Source organism: Corapipo altera, unplaced genomic scaffold, assembly GCF_003945725.1.
Source record: "Corapipo altera isolate COAL_440 unplaced genomic scaffold, ASM394572v1 0, whole genome shotgun sequence".
Lineage (NCBI taxonomy): Eukaryota > Metazoa > Chordata > Aves > Passeriformes > Pipridae > Corapipo > Corapipo altera.
In genome coordinates this window covers 39295157-39320847 of record NW_020884872.1, presented here as the reverse complement: position 1 = coordinate 39320847, position 25691 = coordinate 39295157, and the positions used below count along the sequence as shown (strand labels likewise).

The 25691-nt window shown below is 36.9% G+C and overlaps 1 protein-coding gene across 1 annotated transcript in view; it reads left to right on the top strand.

The window, feature by feature from the left end:
* PCCA (propionyl-CoA carboxylase subunit alpha) overlaps positions 1–25691 on the top strand; it is a 298109-nt gene that overhangs the window by 51560 nt on the left and 220858 nt on the right. The window contains exons 6-7 of the mRNA XM_027646956.1: positions 16515–16628; positions 18136–18189. Of these exons, the coding sequence (XP_027502757.1) occupies positions 16515–16628; positions 18136–18189 (168 nt within the window). The remainder of the gene's footprint in view (positions 1–16514; positions 16629–18135; positions 18190–25691) is intronic.

The window sequence follows — 25691 nt, the reverse complement described above, 5'->3', positions numbered from 1 at the left end:
AACAAACAAAAACCACAACAACAAAACAAAAACCCCAAACCAACTGTGATGACAAGTTTTTAGGTACTGTGACATTTCTGTAGCATTAGGACCTTGGCAGGTTGGCTGCCTGGTGCAGTGAAAGCTTGGTCCTGGAAGCCTGCCTGGCTTGGCCTGCCTGTTGGCATTTTCTTTGGTCCTTTACTGTGAGAAATGATCCCAAGCGCCTTTGAGTGTGGATGCTGTCAGCATCTGCTGTCAGCAGCTGAAAATCTTTCCTATGTGGGAGAGAAGGGTACTGAGTGCTATTGCCTGATAAAACCACATCCTGGGTTTGTGAACTTTCCTTTCTGTAAAGGAGAATGAAGTGTAGAATGGTTGGGCTTGGTAGGCTTCGCTGTCTGCCACAGTGACCACCTGCTGGGATTTGAAAACCCATTGCTGTTTTTTTGTTTCTTCTCTACTTTGCTTGCTCCTAACTTTTAGGTAGATTGAAACTTAACTATCTGTGTGTTTGCTTGTGTTGTTTGCCTTGTTAAACATAGCAAAATTTTGGAGAACTGTGGAAACCACTGTAACACCTCTTGTACTTTTGGTTTGAGAAGACTTTTTTTAATACTGTGTGTAATACTTGATAAATTCAGCAGTTGGTGATTCTTTATGCAGTAATTAAATGATGAATTCAAAGCTTTATTTTTACACAACCGTAGTACTAATATGGATTTTTCTGTTGTATTTTGTCATTTTAATGTTCTTTCATGTTTTTAGATCAATGTTAGCTTTTATTTGATAAAAGTACAGTATGTACAGGGTCTGTTGCTACCTTAAATATGTTACTGTTCTCTGTAAATGCAAAGTTTTGACTAATGTGGGATTTTAGATGTATGAATGATTGGGAATTTTTGGATAATAACCTGAATTTGAATAGTAAATATGATTTTATTTTACTCGTGGTACAATTACTGTTGAAGTGCAATTGGTATTTAATTTCTACTTGCTGAATGTTTTGAAGAGTTTTTAGTACCATTCTTGAATATGGGTTGAATTGAGCCTGAAGTTTTGTTATGTGCTTCCTGTTCAGTATCTCTGGAGCTCAAGATTGGTAGACAAACTTATAGACTGTGAATTCTGCAGTGGTGACACTTGCTGACAGCAGTTTCCCATGTACTTTTTTTTTTTTTTCCTTTAGAGGAAGTACTGTAATTCTACTGCAAGTTAACTTCAGTAACTTAAGAGAAAGATGTAAGTTTTTATATCTTAATGTGTCCATCTCGGTATTTGTCTGATATTAAAGTTTGTTTCTATGCTAGTTTTTTTTGGTCTTTCTATGGGGAATTCTTTTCCAATTTAGCTAACAAAAATAAATGTGGGGTTTTTTTCTGTCAATTAGTTCTGAAAGCTAATTTTTTTTAATTAGGCTACTGAGATTCAAGAAGTGGCACCACTGTGTTAAGATTTTTTTTTTTTTTTTGGGTGAAGCAGTTGTTATAGCTCTAACATAAAGAAATGTAAACAAAGTTTTTGATTTGAAGATATGCCCTTTTAAGAAAGTCTTCAACTGCTGGTGTGTCATTTATTTCCATCAGCTGATCTGAAGCATACAATCACTTCTATAATATTCTACCTTCAGATTCCTGTGAGTAAAGCTAACACATTAACTTTCATAAGTTCATTTTACAGGCAGGCATGCCTGCCTGTGTCTTCTCTGCACCAGTATTCTTTCTGCAGAAGAAATTTCTGTTGTATGCCTTCACACAGTTAAACCAACAGTGGCCTTCTCACAGTGCAAATAGTCAGATCATATGCTCTTTAAGAAACCAGAGGTGTTAGCCTGGGATGAAGGTGGCTGCTTGCTTTTAAGTTAAAATGAAAACACACATATATGAATTTCATAATTGAATGACATTTCTAAAATTTTGTAACTTTGAATCTTGTTTGGAGTGATACTTTGTAGAGTTGCTTGTTTCCTTTCTTGTAAGTGCTCCGCTTCTGTAAACTACTCATTATTCGTTCCCTCCCTAGCAGCCCTACTCTAAAGCTGGGAAGGAAAGCACTGAGGTTGCATTCAGTGGAAAAAGGTTCTCTGTTTCTGCTCTTAGTTTTGCCCTGCTTGATGTACTAGAGCAAATAGGTTATGTTTTATTTTCAGACTCTTTGGTTCTTAAGGGGAAAATGCTTCAAGTTCTGTTGGCCAAGCATATGGTGTTTAACCTTTCTGGGCCAAGTTGTTGTAGAATCATTTGTCTGTCGTACTTAGCATGATAGATAAGGCTGGTAAGGTATGTTTGATAAGCCAAAGAGGTGAGGGGTGTGGGTCACAGATTTGAGAGTAGGAAATCTGTAAGCATTTTTAGACTAGAAGCTGTCTTTACTTAGCTTGAGTGTTTTGACAGGAAGCTTATGAAGAAGGCTCTTCAGTTTTGAACTTTGTTAGTGATTCATACCTGCTTTAAAATGTAGACTTTGAATAGTGTATATGTCAGGTAGGCAGTGCAGCCACACCTAAATGACTTCATTCAGCGCTTTTTATGGAGCTTTGCATTTCTGTTATATTTGCATTTACATATATTTTAGAACGTTTAGAACATTTGAAGGAGAAACCTCTGAGCTTCTCCTTGAAAAATGTTATGTTAACATTATCTGAACAGGAGTCTGTAAGTTGCTGCCTGTCCCCTGTAGCCCCACAGGAGGAGAGTACTTTGAAATGGGACAAGGGTTTCATTGTGAGCCTGTGATCATATTTCAAACAGTCTAGGGCAGCGGAGGTGCAAGGAAGTGTATGTGAGGGTTCCTGCCAAGTTCAGCCTCAGTTGTGTGGGCTGGCAGCTGCTGGATGCAGAAGGAGCCTGCCTGTAACAGCATCATCCATACCTGCGAGAGAGCGCTCTGCTGCTCTGACTGGGATTGAGTGTTTAAAATGTCTTCAGCCAGAAAAATGCTGTGCAATGGTAGAATGTGCATCTTTGTACGTTCTTTGTTCTTTTTTTGGCTTGCTCTTTGTTTGTTTGTTTCTATAGTGTTCTCAATTTTTGGTCTTTAGTTTTGACTGTTTTTCTTCTCCCTGACAGTACATACCACACATGGTTGTGGAATTCCCTCGCACTTTCCCCCTGCGTTCTCTCAGTATTGTTTTCCTCTTTTCTCCCTCACCTCTTCCATAAGCGATGCACCATACATTGAACAATATGATCAGTCATTGTGCAAGTTTAGCGATGGTGCATGATTCTCTTGGGCAAGAAAATGGAGTATGTTACAGACCTAGGAGATGGTCATATGTGTTATTCCCTCCTGATTCCCTAGCATAAAGAGCAACTCTTAGATCCTGTGCTGGATAGCAAGTCCTCGTCTTTATCTGTTGGATGTTGCTTTATATGTGTAATTGGGCTGAGAGAGATGGAAGGACAATATTATTTTGGAAGTAGGGAAAGAGTTGATATTTTCTGAGGAAGCAACTCTTACTAAATTTTTGTTTTGCTCCTTGACTGGTCACACACACACATCCTTCCCATCCCTCACTCCCTATCAACTATTTATTGAACCATAACGTTGCTTTTATGAATATTTGCTTTTTGTCATGGAAAAAGTGAACTTTGCCTCTGTCAATGAGTTTCAAAGCTAGCATTACTTCTTTTGGAGCTCTGAATACATTTAGATTGTTTCAGCAGGAAGGATACTTAAATCATTAAACTGAACTTTAAAACCTCAGATAGGTTGATGAATTTTCTTCTTAAATTAAGGAAATTTACCTGTCCTCCTCCCCTCCCCTCTGAAGAACCTAGATTTGTTTTCTCACTTGAACCCTCAAGATGAATTGCCTTGCTTTTCAGCATGTCCTTTTCTGCCAGCCTATATACACATGGTAAAATGGATGAATATTTGACATTTACCGTGTTAAAACAAAAAGCCAACAAAATTCATGAAAATCTCCAAGAGCTGCATCTTATCCAGGTGGCCTGCTGTTTGAAATATGACTCCTGGTGTGTATTGTACTCTTAGCCCTAGGATTCAGTAATGAGATTGAGTGGTATCTTGCGTGAGCACTTCTGGATGATTGACAGTGAGGTGATGTGAATCATCATTTATCAGGATATTATCATGCCTACCCTTGATAATTTCTCCCTGCTGTCTGGGGAGGTGGTGAAGACAGATAGGACTTTGTGATGTCAAAGTAATTAGTGTGTGTTGGTTTCCAGCTGAACAAACTGGAAACTAATGATCAGGTAAATGAAGATGAAGTGCATTAGTGTAAGGATGAAGGTGCAAGGACCTTGGGGAAGAGCTTATAAAAATTTCATGGGGGTTATTTGAATATCTTACAATTTGTGCAGTTGCAAGCAATATTTTAAACTACTGGAGGATACTTCTGCAACAGTCTATTTACATGTCCTTTGTTGATATCTCTTCTAGTGAGAGGGTCAGCACTAGGGTTAAGGACATTAGACTCTATAGGAATCAGAGGAACTCCTTATGATTTTCATAAAATCTGAGTAGTCAATTTCCAGCTAATGGCAGCAATTTTGAGTTAAATGTTAAGGAATTGTGGTGTACACTGAAAAGATTAGGTTTTCCAGAGACTCTTCCCATTTTGAAGTGGGGAGATTACTATAATGTGGCTATTATATATTTGACCCATGACTGGCTCCTTTCTATTATTAAAATATTTTAATGTTGCTTGATACCTATGTAAATATCTTTAAAAATGTGGACTTCACCATATAATCTGTGATACTGCAGCAGGCCTTTAATAGGCATGGTAGTTTCTTGGTACAAATTCTGAAGTTTTTATGTATGGGTCATTAGTGCAATATTTTTATAACCTGAGAAAACCTTTTGTGTGGGTGTGCACAGCTATGCCAATGTTTCAAATGATGCTTAATGCACAAGACCAGCTGAATATAATTGCTATACCACCAGCAAGTGATCTGAGTTAATTTTATCACATGTGATTAGATATTGCTAATTGTAATTAACTGATTGAAAAGCTATCTGCTTTACATGCTTGCTTTTCAATTATTAAAATGGTAATTTACTCATTGTCACTTATCAGTAAACTTGTATTAACATGCCAGTTTCACGGATGCCTCCATGAATACCATAACTGTAACTGCAAAGTTTTGTAATTGAAGCTTCATGGCAGATCTATTCTTCTGGCTAATTTTTATGTCCGCAGCTTTCCTCTTTTTATTTCAGCTGCTTCTTTAGAGGAAGTGAGTGGGCTAGAATCTCAGGCAGGAATTTGTCCGGATTAATATGGCTCATCAGAGACATTATATTTAATTGGAGAGCCTGTGGTATGGTAGCAGGAGGCTGAAGGGAATTATTTAGCATTAGCAATGGCTCGTTTGGGAGTTGTGCACTAATCAAGGAGCTTGTGTGTTAACTGTAGGGATGATGGGAGTTATGACGATTATGACATGTGAGCACATGTCTGAATGAGAACTGGACAGGCAATGAGTTAATCAAGAAATATATTAAATGGCTCCCATGCTGCTTCATTATTACTTGGTAGAGTGTCTGTCAGATTGTGTACTTTACCAAAAATAAAATCTAATGAATAGGTGTTTTTGCAGGTAAAGTTAATACTAGATTTTTAACAAAGAACCTTTTTTCCCCCCTCTGTTTTTGATGTGCATGTGTGCTTTTAAGTGCTGTGTTGAAAAAGAGTAACTAAATACATAGTCTGAAAAATGCATTTAAGCATATGCCTCTCCAGTTTTTTGTATTTTGTCAAATGCTTGTTTTCAGTAAATACGAATTATTTCCCACTCTCAGCTAGATGTTTTTAACATATTTAAAATTTTACATAATAAATAGCTTGCTAAAATATAAAATTAATTTTCAGCGGTAGCAACTTAGCTTCAAAGAAATAAAATTGCTAATATTTTCCATTATCAGTATGCTCCAGGCCTCGTAAAGTAAAAAACCAAACCCAATACCCTCTAACTGTTTATATGCCAGGTAGACATATTCTTTGCCCAGCATGGTTAGAGGCATCCATTTCATACCCTCATGAAATTGTCAGTTATGCTGGAAAAATTCATATTTAGAGGACATGGAACTAATAAATTGAGTTCACCTTAAAAAAGTTGTGTAAACCCATAAACCAACTGAATTATATCTGTAGGAACACTTATCCCAGAGCTAGTGGGCAGGTGACCATGTGCACTTTTCCTGCTATTGTAAGCACTGCCAAATTTAATACAACTTTCTACCAATCTGTAACCTTCATGTATTAGCTTAATTAGAGCAGTATTGTGGCTAGTACCCAAAGTGTTAACCTGTAGGAGGTTGTTATTGAAATCCATTATCTGTGGAGTCAGTATTAGTGGTCAGCAGCAGCAGAAGTAAAACTGCAAGTAAGACCCTCCCTTGGGTGCTGTGAGCTCAGCAGGTTAAACTGTCAAAGCTTCTTAAAGGATGGATAGTTAAACCCCCTGGAGTTATAGGTAAACCAATCATTTGCTGTCAGCAGGAAATATGACTTTATTTAGCAGGTTGGAGGGGAAAAAACCCAAACCTAAATGCTAACAGGAAAGAGGATTTAGAAGGAAATATTCTGTAAGTGCATGTGTTGCTGTGCTATGTAGATTCCATGCAACTTTCAAAGATTTTTTTTTTTTTTTTAATTCCAGGCTTTTTTAAAAGATTCATTTTAAAACATTTAGTCAAAACTAAAGGAATTTATTTATACAGATTTGCTCCAGTGACTTATAAAACTATTTATAAGATTGAGTTAATTTATTAAACTTGTGAATATTATATCTTGTGAGGAATGCAAAAATTTGTACTTCTCCTAAATGGAAACAGTTGTTACCTTGCAGAAATAGGTTGTTTCTTTCCTTCAGTGTTGCGTGCGTGTTGCCTATATTGAATGTAATTATCTCTTTTTACCATATGAAATATATTTAACATTGACTAAGTGTGCAATATTTAAGATCTATTTATATTAAGATATATTTAAATATCTATTTATAGAATTTATATGAATAAGTCACATGTATTTATGATACTGTAATTAAGCTATTCTGATAGTGGTACTTCCCACATTTTCTAGTTTTTAGTTAGCGTTCTGAGGTGAAGAATGGGAGCATTTGACTTAGCACTTAAATTCTTGCCTCAAAAAAGAGGATCCCAGAAGTGATAGCTTCTTGTAGAAGGGGGTGAAGTAGGTGTGGGGGAAGATCTGACACTTTACTATTGTTTAGTTTATTGGAACAGGATTTGTGCTTAAACTCTTGGTGGGAGGAACTTCATAGTGTCCTGTGAAGAATGCTCTTCTATATACCAAGACCTGTTTCCTCAATACATGCACTGTTTTTAAATCTGCTTGATATCCTGAAATAATAATGTCTGAGATTAAGGGGATACAGTGGAGACTAAGATTCTACTTGCTATCCCTAAGTTACCTTAAGATTGAAAAGTGTGCATCATAGGAAATAAGTCGGGACGTGGACGCGTTATTATGGAAACTACTTAATAATCTAAAAACCTGCAAACAAATCAAGGATTTTTCTAGGGTTATGCTAAAATAAAATTTTTACATTTTGAGATATAGCCATGACAGAACTCTGAGGGCTGTCAAGAAAAGAAAAACCCTTGTTGAAGAAATTTTTGTCAGATGGTCTGGAAAAGGGTGGGATCACATAAAGTCTGGCATTGGCATCTGTGGGTTGTCCAGTTATGGTATTAACTGTGTGAAAATTGTATTTGAACAGTGCTGGTTTTCTTGTCTGTTCCTGCCTGTTTGTTAGGCTGTGCATAGTCCTTACAGACTTGATGAGCCAGCCACTTGTCTGTACAGTCATTTTCAGATTTACCAGATACCCACTGCTTCACTTCATGTATGGGTAATATGTTTGGCATTGTAGAATATAAACATAGAAGTTCTCTTTAAGGATGGAATGGAGGTTACTATCGTGGTCTGTTGATCAATAGATGCCTTTTCTAAAAGCATTACACCATAAGATGAAACTGAGAAATACATTTTATGCCTAGTTCAGTTTTTTTTATAAGCAAAGATAACCTTGTGCCATGTCTAGCAGTCATCTCAAACTATTAATCTTGTAACTTAGTTCTGCTGAACTGCACTTTATTTTTTTTGTTGGATGTCCTTGACCCTACTGGCTGTTAGCTACTTTGGTATCCCTTTACTGGATTTATTTTTTACACGTAATTCTTTATGTACTTGACATTGGGGTCTTCTGTCATTATTTTTATCTAGTACTACACAAAATCTGCTTGAACTTTCTTTGAATACAGGGTTCCAAGCACTGACAGACCGGTTTTTGGAATCTAAGTTAGGGCTAAGAGTTAGTGGTGGGTTGACTGTTTTGTAACATGCTGCTCTGTGCTTTCTTACTGTGTTTGTAATGTGATCAAGTGACTGTCAAACAGACGGCATAGAAGCAACGACACTTCTGGCATGGGCAGATTTCTAAAAGTCATATTTTTTTAAAAATATGTACTGAAAAATTACTGCACAAGTAGATTTTATGGGACTTCCGGCTTACTGTGTTCTGTGAGTTCCCACAGCAAGCATGCTTGGTGCTTTTTCTCCATTACACTGTTTTTATAGTCTTCATCTTGACATCCGCATCTTGAAATCTCAGATCTGACTCATCTTTCAAAAGAAGACTTTTGAGGGTAAAAAAAACTTAGGACGGGTTTTATATGGAGGACTATCTTATTCAAAGTTATCCTGTAATAAGTAATTATAATACATTGGCAGAAAATTAATTTTCTTGTAGAACTAACAATTTTATTGAAGAACTAACAAAGCATAATTTTTACAACTCTGAATGTTTACATTTTGAAGGAAAAATGTGCTACTTTTATGAATGTTATGTAATAACCTATTATTAAGTACCAATATTTAATAAGGCATTTTAAATTATTTAATTTCACTTAAAACATAATCTTATGCTGACCATGATGATAATTTTAAGGTTTTATGACTTAATTTTTATTTATTGTAGGTACTGCTTTAGTACTTAGCCTCAGTGGTAAAACCCCTCTTGCTGGGTACGCAGAAGTGGTTAAGGGGTCTGTGTGTGTACATGTATACATACACACATGTGCATATATATTTTCTATTGTACATGCATATATTGCATAGACATAAGGAAAATTTTTGTTTTAGAAAACCTGCATTGGAAGTTTCTCACCCTTCTGTGAGTGAAGGCATTCTGTATTCACTCACAAACTGTTTTTTTTTCTGGTATTTTCTTTGAATTATTTGGCATTTTAGAACTGGTTTCTTATTATGTCTGAATTTCTGTAAGTCTAAAGTACTTCTGAAAGGACTGTTTGGACTCTCTTGTCCCCTCTCATTCATTCACTGTACTGGATCTGATGATCATGTGGCTGGGAAGATGGTTTAACTTGCTGATCTGAAAAAGTTTAGTCTTCCCTCCCCTTAGATTACTTTTCCACTGGGTCTGTTCAGTTCATTGATCTGTCTCAGCAGCATCGTAATTGCGATGGCTGAGTGTGGAGGAGAGTTTAAGGGTGGAATCCTCCTGTGAGTGGCATCTTGTATATGCCTATAGTGAGGCATATTATAAAACTTAATGCAAGTCTCAATATATTGTTCATTTTGGGCCTGAAGTTAGTCCCCACACTGGGAAGAACATAACTCACTGTAGGGCCTGCATGTTTTGTTTCTGATTTTTTTTTTTTTAATCGTCCAGCTACTGATTCAGAATATGTTGCCTTTAGCTGATGTCCATGCTTCCCTTCTCACCTTTCTTTTAAATACTGTTGCGTAGCTGAAATGCCAGGTAGCTGTGAATTCACCTTGCTGTTGCTGTGAGCTGTTCTCTCAACCATGGAACTGGTTTCAGGGATCCCTGAGTTTACTGCTGTCTTTGGATGCTGGAAGTAATTTCTGCAGCCTATCATCTGTAGATTTCATCTGAATGGCTGTTTCCTGTGTTCATCCATCTGAAAGAGGAGCTCCATAAAAATTAAGCTGAAAATGGTGGATAGGAGCATGCTACCAACCAATCCATTCTGTGTTGCTTTGTAATATGGCTCAGTTTAAGCTACTTTCTCTGAATCCCAGATGTCTTGTAGGATATCTAGCTCAGTTAAGAGCTAAATCTCTACTATAGGAAGTTCTGTAGTTGACTGCCCTTGCTACCATGAGATACTGTTTCCTAGACCTGTCTAAATAGTAGCTTTCCTGTCTCCCAGGTGTCTTACCCCTATAGAGAGCAAAACGAAGCATGCTTGGTGAGCTTGTTTTTGGGAGAGGCAGGAAAAAGAAACAGCAGGAGAAAGATGTCCTATTGCTTTGCTAATGTGCTTAGAAGCTGAGATTCTATTAGGGAGAGGCTGACATGTGGGTGCAGATGTGTTTGAAATGCAGGGAGGCTACTAAAAACACTAGGGCATCACTATTTTGTTAACATCACAAAAAACTTATTTCTTTTTCTAAAACACTTAAAGGTGCAGAATCTTGTATACTCCAAAGAGGAAACTCTTGCATCCAGACAGTATAGTGGACTGCTCTAAATAAATTTGATGAATTGCTCAACTCTTCCTTTGGTAAACAGATTTAAGTGTCTTCCCAAATTGTTGGTGTATGCTCTGAAGTAAAATTCTGTTACTCCTGGAGACTTGGTCTAGATAATGTGCTCCAAAATAAAAACAGTTGGCAGATGTATGAGTGCAGTTGCTAGCTTGCAGATTGTTTCTTCACAGCACCCCAGACATCAGCAAAAGTTGTGCTGAGTGGCTGTGCTGCCTGTAATCTTCACTTGGGTGAAGTAACTTGCTAGCTGCCCCACCAAAGGGAGACACGAGTGGAAAAAGACAAGGGAAATGCTTTTCCTGCAAGATTGTGGCAAATGTTTTGTTGATGCAATGACTTGGAGTTAGAGGATATGACATTCTGGTTTTCCCCTCCTGATTCCTCAACCTGTGTTAATTCTTCAGTTCATCCAAAGGTAGACTAGTAAACAAGATGACTATTGATCTACTTTTTCAGTGATTCTACCAAAGAAAGACTGATTGTTCCTGATTGGTGTTGATTAAAACATGTGGAAGGTTGCAATACAAACTAACCATTTAATTCTGCTAAATTTTCAATAGCAAACTTGTGTACTTGTTTCTAGTCTTTGCTGTGTTGGAGGGTAAAAAACAGGAAGCACTTGTAACAAAATTGATGGAGAAGCCTTCTTTTCCCCCCATTGTTCTAGAAAGTGCTTCACTGAAGTTGCTTGTCAAAGAATAAGCATATGGGAAACGACTTTAGGAGCCAAAGCCATTCTGGAAGACTCTTCTCTAGATTCTTATCTGTAATGTCTTCTTCAGTACTCAGGAGGCATTCTCTTGTTTGCAGCAGCAAGCAGAGCACAGTTTGAGTATCACTTCATGACAGCCTTAATGTGGTCTCCTTTTCACAGCAGGAGTGATCAGGTCTCTAGGTACAGTGGGGAATCCTTACCAGTTTATGAGGCAAGAAAAATTGTGTCTTATTAGCAGCCAATGAATTTTCAGAGCTTTGTTCACGGGAGAGACAATTTTGAGATTATTTTCTCTTTTTTAAAGGTTATAAAAATAAATCAGTGTTTATAAGTGAGAGTGCAAACAGATGAAAATCTTGATGTGTGTTGAAAAGTACATTCTCTTAGTCTTGGTTAAAAATGCTGTCTTCCTCACCTGGTTTATGTTACTTGTCTTTTAAAGACTGTTCAGTTCAACCTGGATCCATTCATTTTAATTTTAGTTGAAATTGGTGGATTTTTGAGGCCCCTAGTTAATGAGGCTATTGCTATCTTCAGGTTTTGACCAACTGGCAAACTTGAAGGGCAAGACAGGGAAGTAAAGGAAAGGGGGTTATTTTTTTTTTTAATGTTTATTGTTCTCAGCTGGTGTCCACCAGTCAGGGATCTAATCCCACAGATGCTAATGGATGGGCTGTTTTGAGGGTCATTGTGGACTTGGAGGGGATTGTAAGTAAATACCCTTCACCAAAACATGTTTGAAGACCACTGAAGAATTGTTTTATATAGTCCTTGCATAACTGTTTGTGGGCCATCAAATTAAAATGTTTTAAAATAGGCTTGCAGAGAAACCTACTTTTGCCGACTCTGTAGATTGGCTTGTTTATTTGCATAAATTTTCATTTAGGTTTTTGAAATGCTGAGTAAAAAGAGATATGGAAAATATGGGATAGTTATGCTATTTATGCCTTTCACAGTTCTGTTTTTCATGTGCTATAGAAATGTTTCCATTATTTTATTTTAAGGTTAAATGCTGTAATCGTGTGGTAGTATTTCTTTGTAGACAGCACTTTAAAGGCTGTGTGAATACTGCACACTGTGTGCTCAGACTTATTGTATTATTCCTGTGTGTATTTTGGTGTGAAGCTGCTAAAGACACTTAAGTTGTATGAAAAACGTGTTTTTGCAAACCAGTAAATGTGAACCTTTTTTGCATCCATTTGATTTTTTTTGAACTCAAGACTGTTAAATGTCACAGGTTTTTTGTTCTGTTTTGTCTGTCTCTTTTGGCAGTGGTGCTGGCAAGATTTGAGGTGCTTGCGTTTTTTTTTAGCTACCTTACAAAGGATTTACTCATTAGCCCTATTTTATGGGTTGAGCTAATTGTCATTTGTCTTGCTGAGCATATTATGCAGTTTGGGCCAATTAAGTGAATCCACTTACACCAACGGATGTTGTTCCAATGTGTAATATTGATTTGAGCTATAAAAGGAGAATGACTTGTTTGATTAGATTTCTTTGTCTAAACAATGCTCGATCTTATCTAGTATACCAAGCAAAAGTGTTCTCTTCATTGAGGTTTTTTTAATTACTCCTTAGGTTTGATCAGCTGTAAATGCATCCATAAGAGTTGACCTATAATATAAATTCTGAAGCAGTACAAAAGATTTAGGGGGGAAATGCAGCTTGCAACTCAGTATAACTGTCTCTGCTGAGTGAATATCAACCTGTATTGAGATCTGGGGATGTGTAGGCTGACCCACACTGAAAAACTGGGACACTTGGGAATCCCAGACATTTACCTCCTTGGAGATGGAGGAGAAGGGGAGTGAGTGTGTGTGTGTATGTGTTAATTAGGCATTTACACTGAAGTACATTACATCTGTCACATGATAAGCCTCAGAAACTGCTGAAGTATATAAAATCTGTGGAAACTAGGCAGGTGGTATTAAGCACTCTGTTAGGAAATGCATGTAGATGTATTTCTCTTTGTTGGCTCTCAAAGTCAGCCTTTACTTTTTAGAATTAGTAAATGAGAATAACTGTGAAACAAACTGGGAAGAAAAACAGTTTTGTCATGAACCAGGTCCACATGAAGGTAACAAACTCTGGAACTGCTGAATAATTATTGTACTAGGGATCTTTAAATTATCTTGGTGTCTTTGATTGTTTATATATTCATATGCACTAAAACTAAGTGGTTAGATTGCATATGCATTGCATATGAATGTGGTTTAGTTCCTTACCTTAAAATAATTTTTAATATATTCTTTATCCATACTGAGAAAATTTTCTATGTTTCAGTGTTGAGAGGCATGCATATTTAATATGCATTGTAAATAATATAGATTTCAACTAGTGATCTGCAGCAGCTGAGTGACTCCTGAAGAAGGTTACCTTGATTTTGCTGTGTGAAACAGAACATCTCTAGGAGACCTACATATATTTTAGGTATAAAGTTATTAATTTTGATATCTTGAAATCATGATTATTTGATATACAGTTTTAATTACAGGGATAATAAATTAAGAGTATGGCTAGGCAAGAGAGCGTGTTGCTGTCAAATGAATATATGTGCCACTCCAGGGTAAAGGAGAGCTAACATGAGCAAGGTAATTTGGGTACTTACAAGCTCTGGTTCCATGCAGCCCTACTAAATTGGGTTGTCTCCTGCAAAGCAGATATTGACTATTTTTGTGACGCTTATATACAAAACTTTGGGATATGGACATATTTGTATTCAGGGGTGTGGGGGCAAGCCCTGGCACCAACCTTGGTTTATAAATCGTCCTGAAATACTGAAATATGGTGTAGAAGGATCTCCAAAACAAATTGCTGCTCCTGTTATTACCTCTTACTGCACTCTGAACCCTGAGAGCTGCTGCAGCCTGGAGCAGTGTTTGGAACCAGTCCAAGCCAAAAATGACTGGCTAGTCAGCCCTGATAGACTCCTTGCTTTACTTACCTATTTGCTGGAAAGGTAGTGAAGAAACACGAAGCTGTTCCTGTGTAAAGATCTGGCAGGATTTGCTGATTTAGGTGCCTTGCCATGAAGGTGGTTCCTGGACCTAAACTAGCTTTGGAACCAGTGGCCATTTCTGTGCAGTTTGCTTCTGGATTAATAAACTTGTTGGACTTGAGCTAGTTCTTGTGGTCAGGAAAACTTATGCAGTAAAATAGTTGTAGTACTTCAAATTGTTTCCAACTGACTTTGTACCTTAATCCAAAAATAGTTACATGATGTAATAGTATTCATTCTGATGTTCTTCAATGGCTGCTCTTTGTACTAGTAGGACTGTGTTGGTGTCTCAGTGTGTGGGTGTGAAGTTTCTCTCTTAATACCCAAAAGTAGCTAACTATGTTAAGTTCTTGTCAGTAAGGAAGCTTTTGGTTTTGTAAAACATACATGCTTAATTAAGCTTAATCTTGAACGACTTTGTTTAGACATGTAAACCGCATTGGAATTCAAAACAACTGAAAGCATATAAATTGATCGTGAATATAAAGGTATCCAGGGGCCATGCTGTTTCTTGAACTTAGAGCTGTAAGAAGGATGACAGGCTAATCTTGATAGCATTGGGTCAAAATAGATTGCTGACTTAGTTGCGGAGGTGTACTTACGAGAAAACGTTAAAATCCTGCTGCGTGATTGTCTGTGCTAGTTCTTAGGATTTTTTGTTTTGGTTTTGCTCTGTTTATAGTGCGAGGCCAATGCTGTAGTGGTAAAACAAAACTGTTGTGACTTTACAGAAGCAATAATTCAAATGTGAAATATGCGGCAATTTCAGGACATTATGTGAACTCTCATATACTTGAGTATGTAGCAAATTCAGAAGCTATTTAAGAGATGCCTCCAGGAAGAAACTTTGGATTAGGTGGCAAGTTAATGTTCCTTTCTGGGATTAACTTTTGCAGAATTCAGAAAAAGTCACTAAAACAGAAGAAAAAATGCTTAATAAGGACTCTTGTCCTTTTGATACATGTTTATTATATTTATCTGACTACATACTTCTCATTGTGTTGTTCAAAATACTGTCTGACTATTGCTTATCACTGTTTCTAGATAATTTTTTTTCTGGCCTTACTTTTCCTGAATGAGCCAATAGTGTATGCAGGCTACTTTACTTCTTACTAGTTTGTCATCCTTGACAGCCTTCATACTACTTGCAAATTAAATTCCTTTTCACAAAGAATGAAATTTCATGTTTATAAACCACGAATATTTTGTTTCTCATATGTTAATACTCATCTTCTAAAAGAACACCCTTTTTAGACAATGTATTTTCAGTTTCAAATGCTGAAGATGATATCAAATAGTTCATAAAATAGCTTTTAAAATTGGTAAGCATTGGAAATGTCAAATTGTCATTCCAAACAAGTCTTACTGACATAGCTAATAATCTTCCACAGTTTAGGCAATGGCATGCTTTCTTAAATACACACTGAAAGGGAGCTTACAACAAGCGGAATGAGATAAAACTGGTTGTTTGGTTTCTTGGTTGTGTGTATTTTACTACAAAGAAAGTATTCTGAACTCTGAAAGCATGTTAAAGACCAATCTGATTAAACTTTCATAACTTTTCTTAAAGTTAAGTGTGCATGTAAGTTGTATGTGGACTTTTAACTTCAAATCTAGTTATTTTATTTTTCCTGATAAAAGGTTGGAAATGTTTATCCCTTTTGTGTTTAACTAAAAGTATTTGGCAAATGCATATAAATAAGTATACAATGAATTAGGAATCAAACATGAGCCTGCTTAAATAATTCTCAAGATTTTCTGGTTCGTGTGTAGCGATATTGAACTCTTTAGTCATAGGCTTTAATTTGTGCATGGTGCTGACCTGATGCTGTGCAGGGACACTCATTGCATCCCTTCATTCAATTCACTCTAATTATCCCCAACTTCCTGGGGAGCCTGCTTAGAACTGGTCATGAATGTTTGTTATTAAGTATTAAGATATTAGACTACCCTGGTTACATGTAACAAAGTAGTTTTTGTCTGAATTTACATATAGATGATCAGTATAGGAAGCTGAAATTATATTTCTCATGATTTTATTTAATCAAATTAAAAATAATATATTGGAATAATAAAACATTTTGACAGTGACTTAAGCTCAGAGTTAAATGAAATGAGATTTATTGTGCAAGTACTTGTATGTCAGTGTTGGTAATTTCAGTGCGCATTTTAGAGTGGTTATGGTATGTAAATTATCTTTGAAACAATCAGATTTGTGTGCATATAACTGGGTGATGGTAATTATTTTTGCTGGGAGCATCTGTTAATGCAGAATATTGCCTCTTCAGGTTCATGTGAAAATGGCGGATGAATCTGTCTGTGTTGGCCCAGCTCCCACCAGCAAAAGCTACCTCAACATGGATGCCATCATGGAAGTCATTAGGAAAACCAGGGCCCAAGCTGTGAGTCTGAATGAGTCTATCTGCTGCAGCTGTTTCATATATAGAAAGCAGAAAAGCCAGAGTTTGTATTTTTTTTTTTTTTAAAGGTGTTGGGGGGGGGAAGTGATTGAATATGCTATTCCAGTTAGTTCATGTCACATGAGTTAAATGTGTCTGAAATCGCTACTGGAAATCAAAGGCTTTGTAGCATCTGGCAGCACTGGTCGCTGATCCTGCAGGTGGCTGCTGGATTCAGCTTTCACACCAGGGAGCAGCTTCAGTTCATTTCCAAATTTGCTGGGGGAAAAAAAAAAATCCCAATTAGTTTTAAGCGCTAACCCTTTATATGCCATAATGGCTTTTTTGAATGCTTTACAAAGTGTGTCCAGAAAGGCTTTTACCTAAACTTAGTTTGAATTACTTTCTATGTTATATAAATGTTATTTGAAGGATGGTAAGGTAAATAGTGCATCCTTTAATTGTTTTTGGTTCAGAATGTTTATAAAATGCACATGAACTTGTGTGTAAATGTGGACTAGTCTGCCTTTCTTCTTCCAAATTGGCCAGAGATTCAAAGCTTAGCAGGAATCAGTTGGAAAAACTAATATGTAGTTGTGTTCACATGCCTAATGTTCTTTGTTCTGTCAGTGAAATAAATGTATTATTCAGAGCTACTCTACACAGAACATTTATTAAAGTAAAATTTGTGTATATATGAGCAACACTAATTACCCTGGAACAGTTTGATCAGCATTGTAACTTCTTTCAAAGATGATGTTTTGATATGGTGCTTTCAGGGGCCAAAAACTTTCCTATAAAGAAAAAAATATTATCTTCCCTTTGAGTTTCTGAATCTGGAACTCTGAATATGGAACTGAATATTGGCTCTTTTTAAAAGAGGGGAATAAAAGGGCTTATACTTTATCTATCAAAGTATTAGATCAAGAACCTTATGTGAATCGTGGGAAGTAAAATGAAAGTTTTTCCCATGCGCATCTCAAGTAATTACACTGGGTCTATATTGGGATGCATGTAGCAAACCAGGATGCTTCACTTACACAGCTGAAGACCCTGTACTGTGCTCTCCAGCAAGGGTCGCTAGAGGTTGGAGTGACCTCCTGTTACTGTGGACCTTTGCACCACTGTTGTGGTGAGTGCTGGAAATATTTTGGGATTAGGAGTACTTTATGGTGGTTATTGAGAAGAGCATGGATGAGCATACGTGTGGAAATCTGCAATGGAGCTAAAAATTTAGACAGAAAGCAGATCATCAGAGTTCATTGCTCTTCAAACAGCCCCTTTCTCCCTAGTTAAGTAAGGAATGTTTGCTTCAGAAATGCTAGCTCAACAACTTGACTTAGGATAGATAAATCAGTGTGTTAAGACAGTTTCTTTAAGGTATTCGACCTATTTAAATGCTTAGTGATCTACTTCACCTTCCCCAGTATCTGAAAAGGTGCTGACAAGTTTGCTGTCTGGTTTCAGAACTCAATCAGCTTGAATTTTTTTTTTTTTTTTGTCTTCCAAGGTACACCCAGGATATGGATTTCTTTCAGAAAATAAGGAATTTGCTAGACGTTTGGTAAGTTATTTCTATTTGCTTAGCTGTGACTGCTGCACTAGGTGGCATATATTAATTCCGAGGTATCTGAGGAATCGAGATAACTTAGATCTAAAAGATACCATAAGGTAGGAGATTTCAGTACGCTTTCTGTGCATGTGGACTTCTTGCACTCTGAGAGTGTAATTGCAGCCTGTGTTTTCTTTTGGGAAAAGAGGAGATGCCTGTTTGTAAGAACCTTATCCAGGATGTAAGAACCTTTTGGCATTTTCACTTATGCCTGTACTGTTTATGAGGCTGCTCTGCAAAACTGGGTCACTGAAATCATCTAGGTTAAAAGTATGTGGTTTTAAGTGATCATTTTGGTGATTCATAGCACAGCTGGTGAACAGCTGTATCAGCAGCCCTGAGAAGGTGCTGAACTGCACTTCAGGATGGGAATAGAAAACTGTTTAAAAACTGGCTTCTCTGCTGGTGGTATTTTATCGTGGAGCTGCATTCTCTGAAAGGGCCAAAGAGCCAAGACGGTGCTGTTTTCACTTCATGTCTGAATTTATAAAAATTACTGTTAAAAACCTCTTTACTTCAGTAGGGTTTTTGTATATCACAAACTGATATATGACCTTTTTACTGATTTGATTTTTTTTTTTTCCCAAAAGCTTTCATGCAGCTGCTTATAAATTTGAGCATTGCTAGGGGAAAGTTACATGCACAATGTTTGAACAAAGTCCTGAGTGGATACTGTATGTGTAGTCACTGCAGACCTTGTGTTATTATCTACTGGTTTTGCTCAGAATAAGGACAAAACACATATTACATTGAAGTTTACATTGCACTACCAACTTTGTTACAGAGTAAATGAAGCATATAGCTGAAGAAACATCTTGTTTTACAGGCAGCAAGATAAATTTGCTTCTGGTTTTGAGAATGATTTGTACCTTTTTGATTCAGGGTAAAAAACTTAGATGAAGAATGTGATTCTAAAGTGATAGCTCTTTCAGCTTCAGCATTTGTGGAACAGGTCTTGTTTCCGCATATCTTCCTTAACCATGTCCCTTTTGGCTTGAGTTCTATCTGTAATACAGGTCCTTATTATTTAGTTGATTATTTGGTGTTAGAGAACACCACCTGCTTATGAGGAGACTACTGGAGAATGAAATACAAAAATTCTCATACTTCATAGTTGCTGGCATTTTTTTTTTTTTTTTAAAACCCCTAGATAAAAACAAGTGCAGATCCTGCCAGGTGCTGGTAATGTTTAAGTTGAAAGGAATTCTAAAGACTTGGTGTTTGCCAGGATTTACCGAATCTAGGGTAATCTCTTACATGTTATTTTCATGCAGTTTAGCAGCTTTCTTTTATCACTGTTCTGCTTCACGTACCAGAAGCTCTTCTACAGAGAAGATTCCTGGCTTAATTTATAACAAACTCTGTTCTCACTGGATTAGACCAGCAGGATAACTGGCTTTAGTTGGCAGTTCCTGCTTTTTGATAACAAAAAAGTTAATGAAACAGAAGTGCTTGCATATGCTATTTTGCATTTTATTTTACTGCCAAACTTTGAAATTTGGTAGTTATTACTCTGAACTGGGCACATATCCTAATAGTGTGGTTGTTATTTGGTGATGTGACAGTCTGGAACACTTTTTTTGGGCAGAATTAAGAAGAATGGAGGAAGTACAAACATTCCTGTGGATCCCCTGCCCTTTTCTATTTCTCATCTTTTCACTCGGAATCTAGGAACAGTTTCTGAACAGTTTCCTGAAATAATGTGGTGACTAGAAACATGTTTGAGTTTGGGTTGGGGCTACAGTCTCAAAATAGCTTTAATTATGTTTCAGAAACCTGGTGTGTTCAGTTCTCTAAAAATATACTAAAACAAGGTAATGCTACTTTGCTTTCTGAAATGCACTATTTAAAGTCTCAATTAAGACATAATCCTGCTTCCCCTGTTGTCAGTGGCTCTAGAAGATCAAACCCCTGGTGAGAACTGGTGAAGTGATCTGTCTTTTTATCACTCGGGCTGCTTATATTTTTTCAAGACAACCTGATTAATATAGTTAGGAAGAAAACTTGCTTGCTGTTTCTTTATTAAAGAAGTAAGAAATGTTTTTAAGCTGTTGTGAAGATGTTTTCATTCTGTTTTCTTTTTCCCTCTCCCTTTCTTTGCGCATATACTGTTTTGTTCTTCTGTACTGAAAGTAGTGTTGGAACTTGTGAAACCTGGGCTTATTTCCTGGTGTGCACCTGTACTTTTAAACCAAACTACTTAAATGCAGAAACCAGGAAATACAGTAAACTTTCTAAACTTGCCAATTTATGTGTAAGAGCAGTAATGAGCTCAAAGCAAAGCTTTGCCTCAATTAACACGTGGAGGGTCAGTTCACATGTAATCCCACTTGTGTGATTTGAACAAAAGCGTGTCTTTATGTTCATTATTATCTGAATGATTTGTGGAATAGCATACAGCTATAGGCAGTACTTTTGAAGAATTTGGGTGGATACATTTAGAGTATTGAAAATTGCTGGTTTTTATTGTTTTCTTCTTTATCAAAAAAAGCAATCAGTGGATGAATATCTGACATGCTGTTCATTGTGATCCGGTAAAAAAGTTGGTGCATTCAGTTCCCTCTTCATGTGTATCTATTTTGGTTGCTATTGATGGCTGACAGAAAAGAGATCTGTGGCATTTATATTGAGTAAGACTGTCAAAGATTTCATAAACATTAAGTTAAATTTCTTAAAGATTGGTATTTGAACATGGAATCTTGTGATGAACTTACATAATGCTGATAACACTATTATGCAGAATGACAAAATATGGATTTCTGCAAATGTTTCTTAGAATCAGTGCGTAGGTTGATACCTGTAGTTTATGCATGCAAATGTATTTTCATGTAAGTAATTTCTGTCCTTCAAGGAATAATTGCATAATATTCAATATTGTCATAAATGTAAAGGTGAAGCTAAAATCTTTTGCTACGCTGAAAAAAAAAAAAAAGAACCAGTATCTTCTGCCAGTGTCGTTTGGGAGTGCTGAGTCAGGTCTCTTCACCTATTGAATAGTTTGGGATTGGCCCATGGTCACAGTGACTCTTATTTCCTTTTTTTCTTTTTTTTTTTTTTAATCTGGGTGAGGAAGAATATGAGGGAGATAAGAGTGAGAGAAAGGAAGTGTGTAACTGTTACACAGTCATTATTTCAGAGTCAGTGCTGCTTCTTATGGCCTAACTGATGTTAGCAGCAAGTAGTTGAGGTTATTTATGTTCGTGCTTCCTTGTAATGATTACAAACACGAACCATGATCCACGGTGACTCCGTGTGTCAGTTGGTCACAATGGGATCAGTTTTCTTTTTAATTAAATGAAAAACGCAAATGAACTTCAATTTCCCAACTACCATGAAAGTCTCTTGGGAAGCTACTGTTCAAAACAAAACAAACAAAAAATCAGCTAAATTATTCCTTTGCAAAGTCTATGAAAAATACCAGTTTTCAAGATCATAAATCTTCAGAGTATTTTAGTGTCTTGGACGCATGTATATGATAGAGTTCCTGCTTTCATAAAAGGTGGTGTGGTGTATTTTCTCCAAGAAAATGATTTAATATGTGCATAGAACAGTCTCAAAATGATTAGAGTTAAAGCTACAAATGCGACCTTTATCTGGAATATTCTTTTTTGAATGCAGCCTTGACAATATTCTGATGCTTTGTTTCTTGACAAAAAAATAACCAGCTACTAACCCCAAAATCTACTCCTTGCAATAGAAGCCATAAACATGGTGGGACAAAAGGATTCAATTTTGGAATAAGATACGAACCTTCTTGGTGTTCCGAGTGCTACCTGGTTTTATATGTCTTTTGTGCCCTTTTAGCAACTACTGTTTGGTGTGACTAAGGGGACAACAAAGCAGACAGTGCTGTTTCTCTTTACCTTTGAAGCTAGATTAACATTCTTGGTGGAATTAAAAATCCCAACAATGTATTGTCTGAAATAAATGGTCAGACAATGTATATGGAAGTGGTTGATCACATGTTTGTAAATGGCTGCTAAGTTTGAGAATGGAAAGGTAAGCCAAATAGCGACTTATCATCTTCTGTAAGGGTACGTGTGTCTGATCTGTGAAGAGCTTTGTGCAAGTGGATCTACAACATATGCATATCTAATTATGGGAGTCTCAGGATCGTTTCTTTACAATTGTTGTTCATGGCTGTTATTTGTGAGGAAATTGTGAAGTTCCCTTATCACTTAAGAGTAAGCCTTTATTTTTAACTTGTATTTTTTAAAGCTACCTGTTTTCTTAAGTTGGCTTGGGTTGAAAGCTTTAGCATGTGTAACTGTCCTTAGAAAAAATGCAAACACAAAACCTCTCGATTTAAATAGCAATGTCCAGTAACTTGAGGCTGTTGGTGGATAAACTGTGGGCTCCTATGACTTCTGGAATAATTTAATGCTGTGCATGTGATTAGAGAAGATATTAGAGAGATTTTTGCGTATCTGGACTATTGTAAGTCATTTGATATTTCCCATGAGATGCCTTTCAACAGCAGCACTTTGGCTTGACACACTTATTAGGGTGTGTGGTTCTGCAATTGAATGGATTTATGGACTTCTAATTTGTAAAAATTCTTTTTCTTGACATGCAGTGTTACTGCAATAGCACTTATTTCTAGGTTTACAGAACCTTCGTGTTTCTTCTGAAGTGCTGTGTTCTGTCCTCTTTTTTCCCCACTGTTGCTATGTCTGGTTGTGAGAATAAAAACTTATTGCTCTTTTTCCTCAATTGCAATTCTGTTAAGAACCGTATATGCTTGTGTTTTTCCTCACTGCAATAACAGAAGGCTTGAAAGTGTAATGCTATGTAATTCTTTTTTTATATAGGTAATACTTTGAGATTGGAAGGGACCTCTGGAGGTCATCTGGTCCAACACCTCTGCTCAAGCAGGGATGCTCAGGACTGGTTGCCAAGGCCATGTCTTGAAGGCTTTTGACTGTCTCCTAGGATGGAGACTCCACAACCTCCCTGGGCAACTGTATTTGGCCACCCTCAGAGTCAAAAAAGTGTTTCCAGATGTTCAGAGGGAAACTTCTGTGTTTCAGCTTTTGCCTGTTGCCTCTGATTCTGTCACTGGACACCACTAAGCAGAGCCTTACTCTGTCCTGTTTGCATCTTCCTTCAGGTATTTGTATTCAGGTACATTGAGCTCCCCATGAGCCTTCTTCAGGCTGAACAGTCCCAGCTCTCTCAGCCTTTCCTCATAGGAGAGTTGCTCAAACAAAAAAAAACATATCTATGAACGCATATCAACATAAGCACTACTTAATAGTAATGTATCTGGTTTGTCAGTTTTGTCAGCAAAAGGCTTTAGTGAGTGCAACAGGAATGATGACCCCTAGGTAAGAGTAAGAATTCAATAGGTTGCTTGCAGCCACCTAATTGTGCTTAGTGGTTCATTTTGCAAATCTTCTAAGGAATTCCCTGGAACTTCAAGACTTCCCACCCATTATTATGAGTGTATCTACCTTTTCACTTTAATTTTATTTGTAGATTTGCTTACAAATAAGCTTTGTATTTTCCCAGCATACTTCATTCATTTGTATTTCAGTCTGAATGACAGTGATCAATAACACTGGTAAAGTTCAATTGTGTTGATTGAACAATTCCTACTAGAGTTGTTACGCATGTGTTTATGGAGAAAGTCATTAAAATACTTAGCAGTTGGAATGTTTTCAGCAATGAAGTTTTGAATTAACAGAAATATAAAAGTTGATTTCCTAAAGGTGGGTGATGTGACTCGTGCAGAACCTGGTATGTGCTTCTGACTTGCTCCCTGAAGGCCAACTCATGCATTCAACTCCTGAAGATCAGGTTACTAAGGAAGCCTGTGGTCAGACTGCTGTTCTGATTGTGACCATGCTGCCTGAAGAGATTACTGCTCCCAGTGGCTTGTTGTTGTCTGTCCCCATGAGCAGTTATTGCCCTCCTTGATATGCTGGAATGACAGTGACATGTAGTCACTTTGTAAACCTGTTAAAATTATCTTTGTTTGAAACACATCACATATCTCTTGCTCCCAACTCCTACCCTATTAAAGTCTTTAAGCTAGTACAGCTGATTATAGCAGAGTCAAGTTAGGTTTCTGCCTGACTTGGAGTGGAGGTAAACTCAAAGGGATGCTATCTTGGGATTAGGGTTATAGGGGTATGAGGGGAAAAAAAAAGCAACTGAAGTTGATACACTTTTAACTTATTTATAGCTGAATTAGTATTTGACAGAAACCTTCCTGAAAGGGATTTAGGTACTTAATTTAGACTGACTTAGGTACCTAATTTACATTTTGAAAAGTCAGTTCTGAATGTCATCTGTTCATGATGTATCATTATCAAAAATGTTATTTAATAGGAGTATTTAAAGAACTTAATTAAACAGACAGCCTTTAAAGAATTTCTTTCATACCCCAAAATACAAAGGGGGTTCACAGAATGGTTTTCACCAAACATTGTCTTTCCCCCTTTTCCAGTATGTAAATTTACAGTAACTTCTTGAAACACTGCTAGCCTGAATTATCGAAAGCTTTGAAACTTGGAGTGACGGTATATTTGGTAGGGCTTTTATTGCACAGATGCTGTGGAGGCAAAGGTGGTGTTTTCTGTGACTCAGCAGGCCACTGCTGTTTGGAGAAGATTATTTTCAGGGTCTTCAACTCTCTGTGAGTATAATAGGAAGGGAAAAGTTGCTACAAGTTGAGTTCCTAACCTTGGGGCTTATTGGTAGGTAATCCTGTTTTATTTGATCAGCTAAGATTTGACACTATTAATTGTGTAAAGTTGGCAATTTATGTATGTTATCATATGTGTGATTTTTTTTTTTTACTGATCTCTTGAAAAGTTTAATGAAACTTAAATAAAAAATAAAGCTGTTATCAGCGTGCACACATTTGTCCATCATTCTGATTTTTACATGAGAACTGTAGGAAGTTCTGCTGAACAGTGTCTTACTGTTTAGAGGTGAGTTCTTAAATTGATACTAAATTATGGCTTTCAGTACACACAGGGTTAAGTGAAAAGGTTGCAGTAATATCTAGTGAGCTTTTTTTCTTTAATGTGCTCATTAGCAGTGGCAAGTGCAGGTTTTAGCACATGTCAGTAATTTACATTTCATTGCTGAGTGGCTGCCCTTGTTCAAGAGTTGTTTTTAAGCCTGATGAATATACTTGTGTTGAGAATAAACTGAGTAGAAGAATTGAAAGCCAAATACCCTGCCAGGCTTTTCAATGGGTGCTGAAGTTTCTAGTGGGTCACTGATTAGTAATGCATGGAGCAGCAGAAGAATGCAAAGATGATGTCTAGAAAGGTTACTTCAGGTAGGTTTTACCATCAAACCCCTCTTTCTTTGTAACTACCTTTACAGCCATCTTCCTCAAAATTTTTCGTAGTGGTCTTCTCTTAATATGGGAATGTGGTACATTAGATGGACATCCCAACTAGGTTACTTAGAGGTGGCACAGGAAAGTAATACTTGTG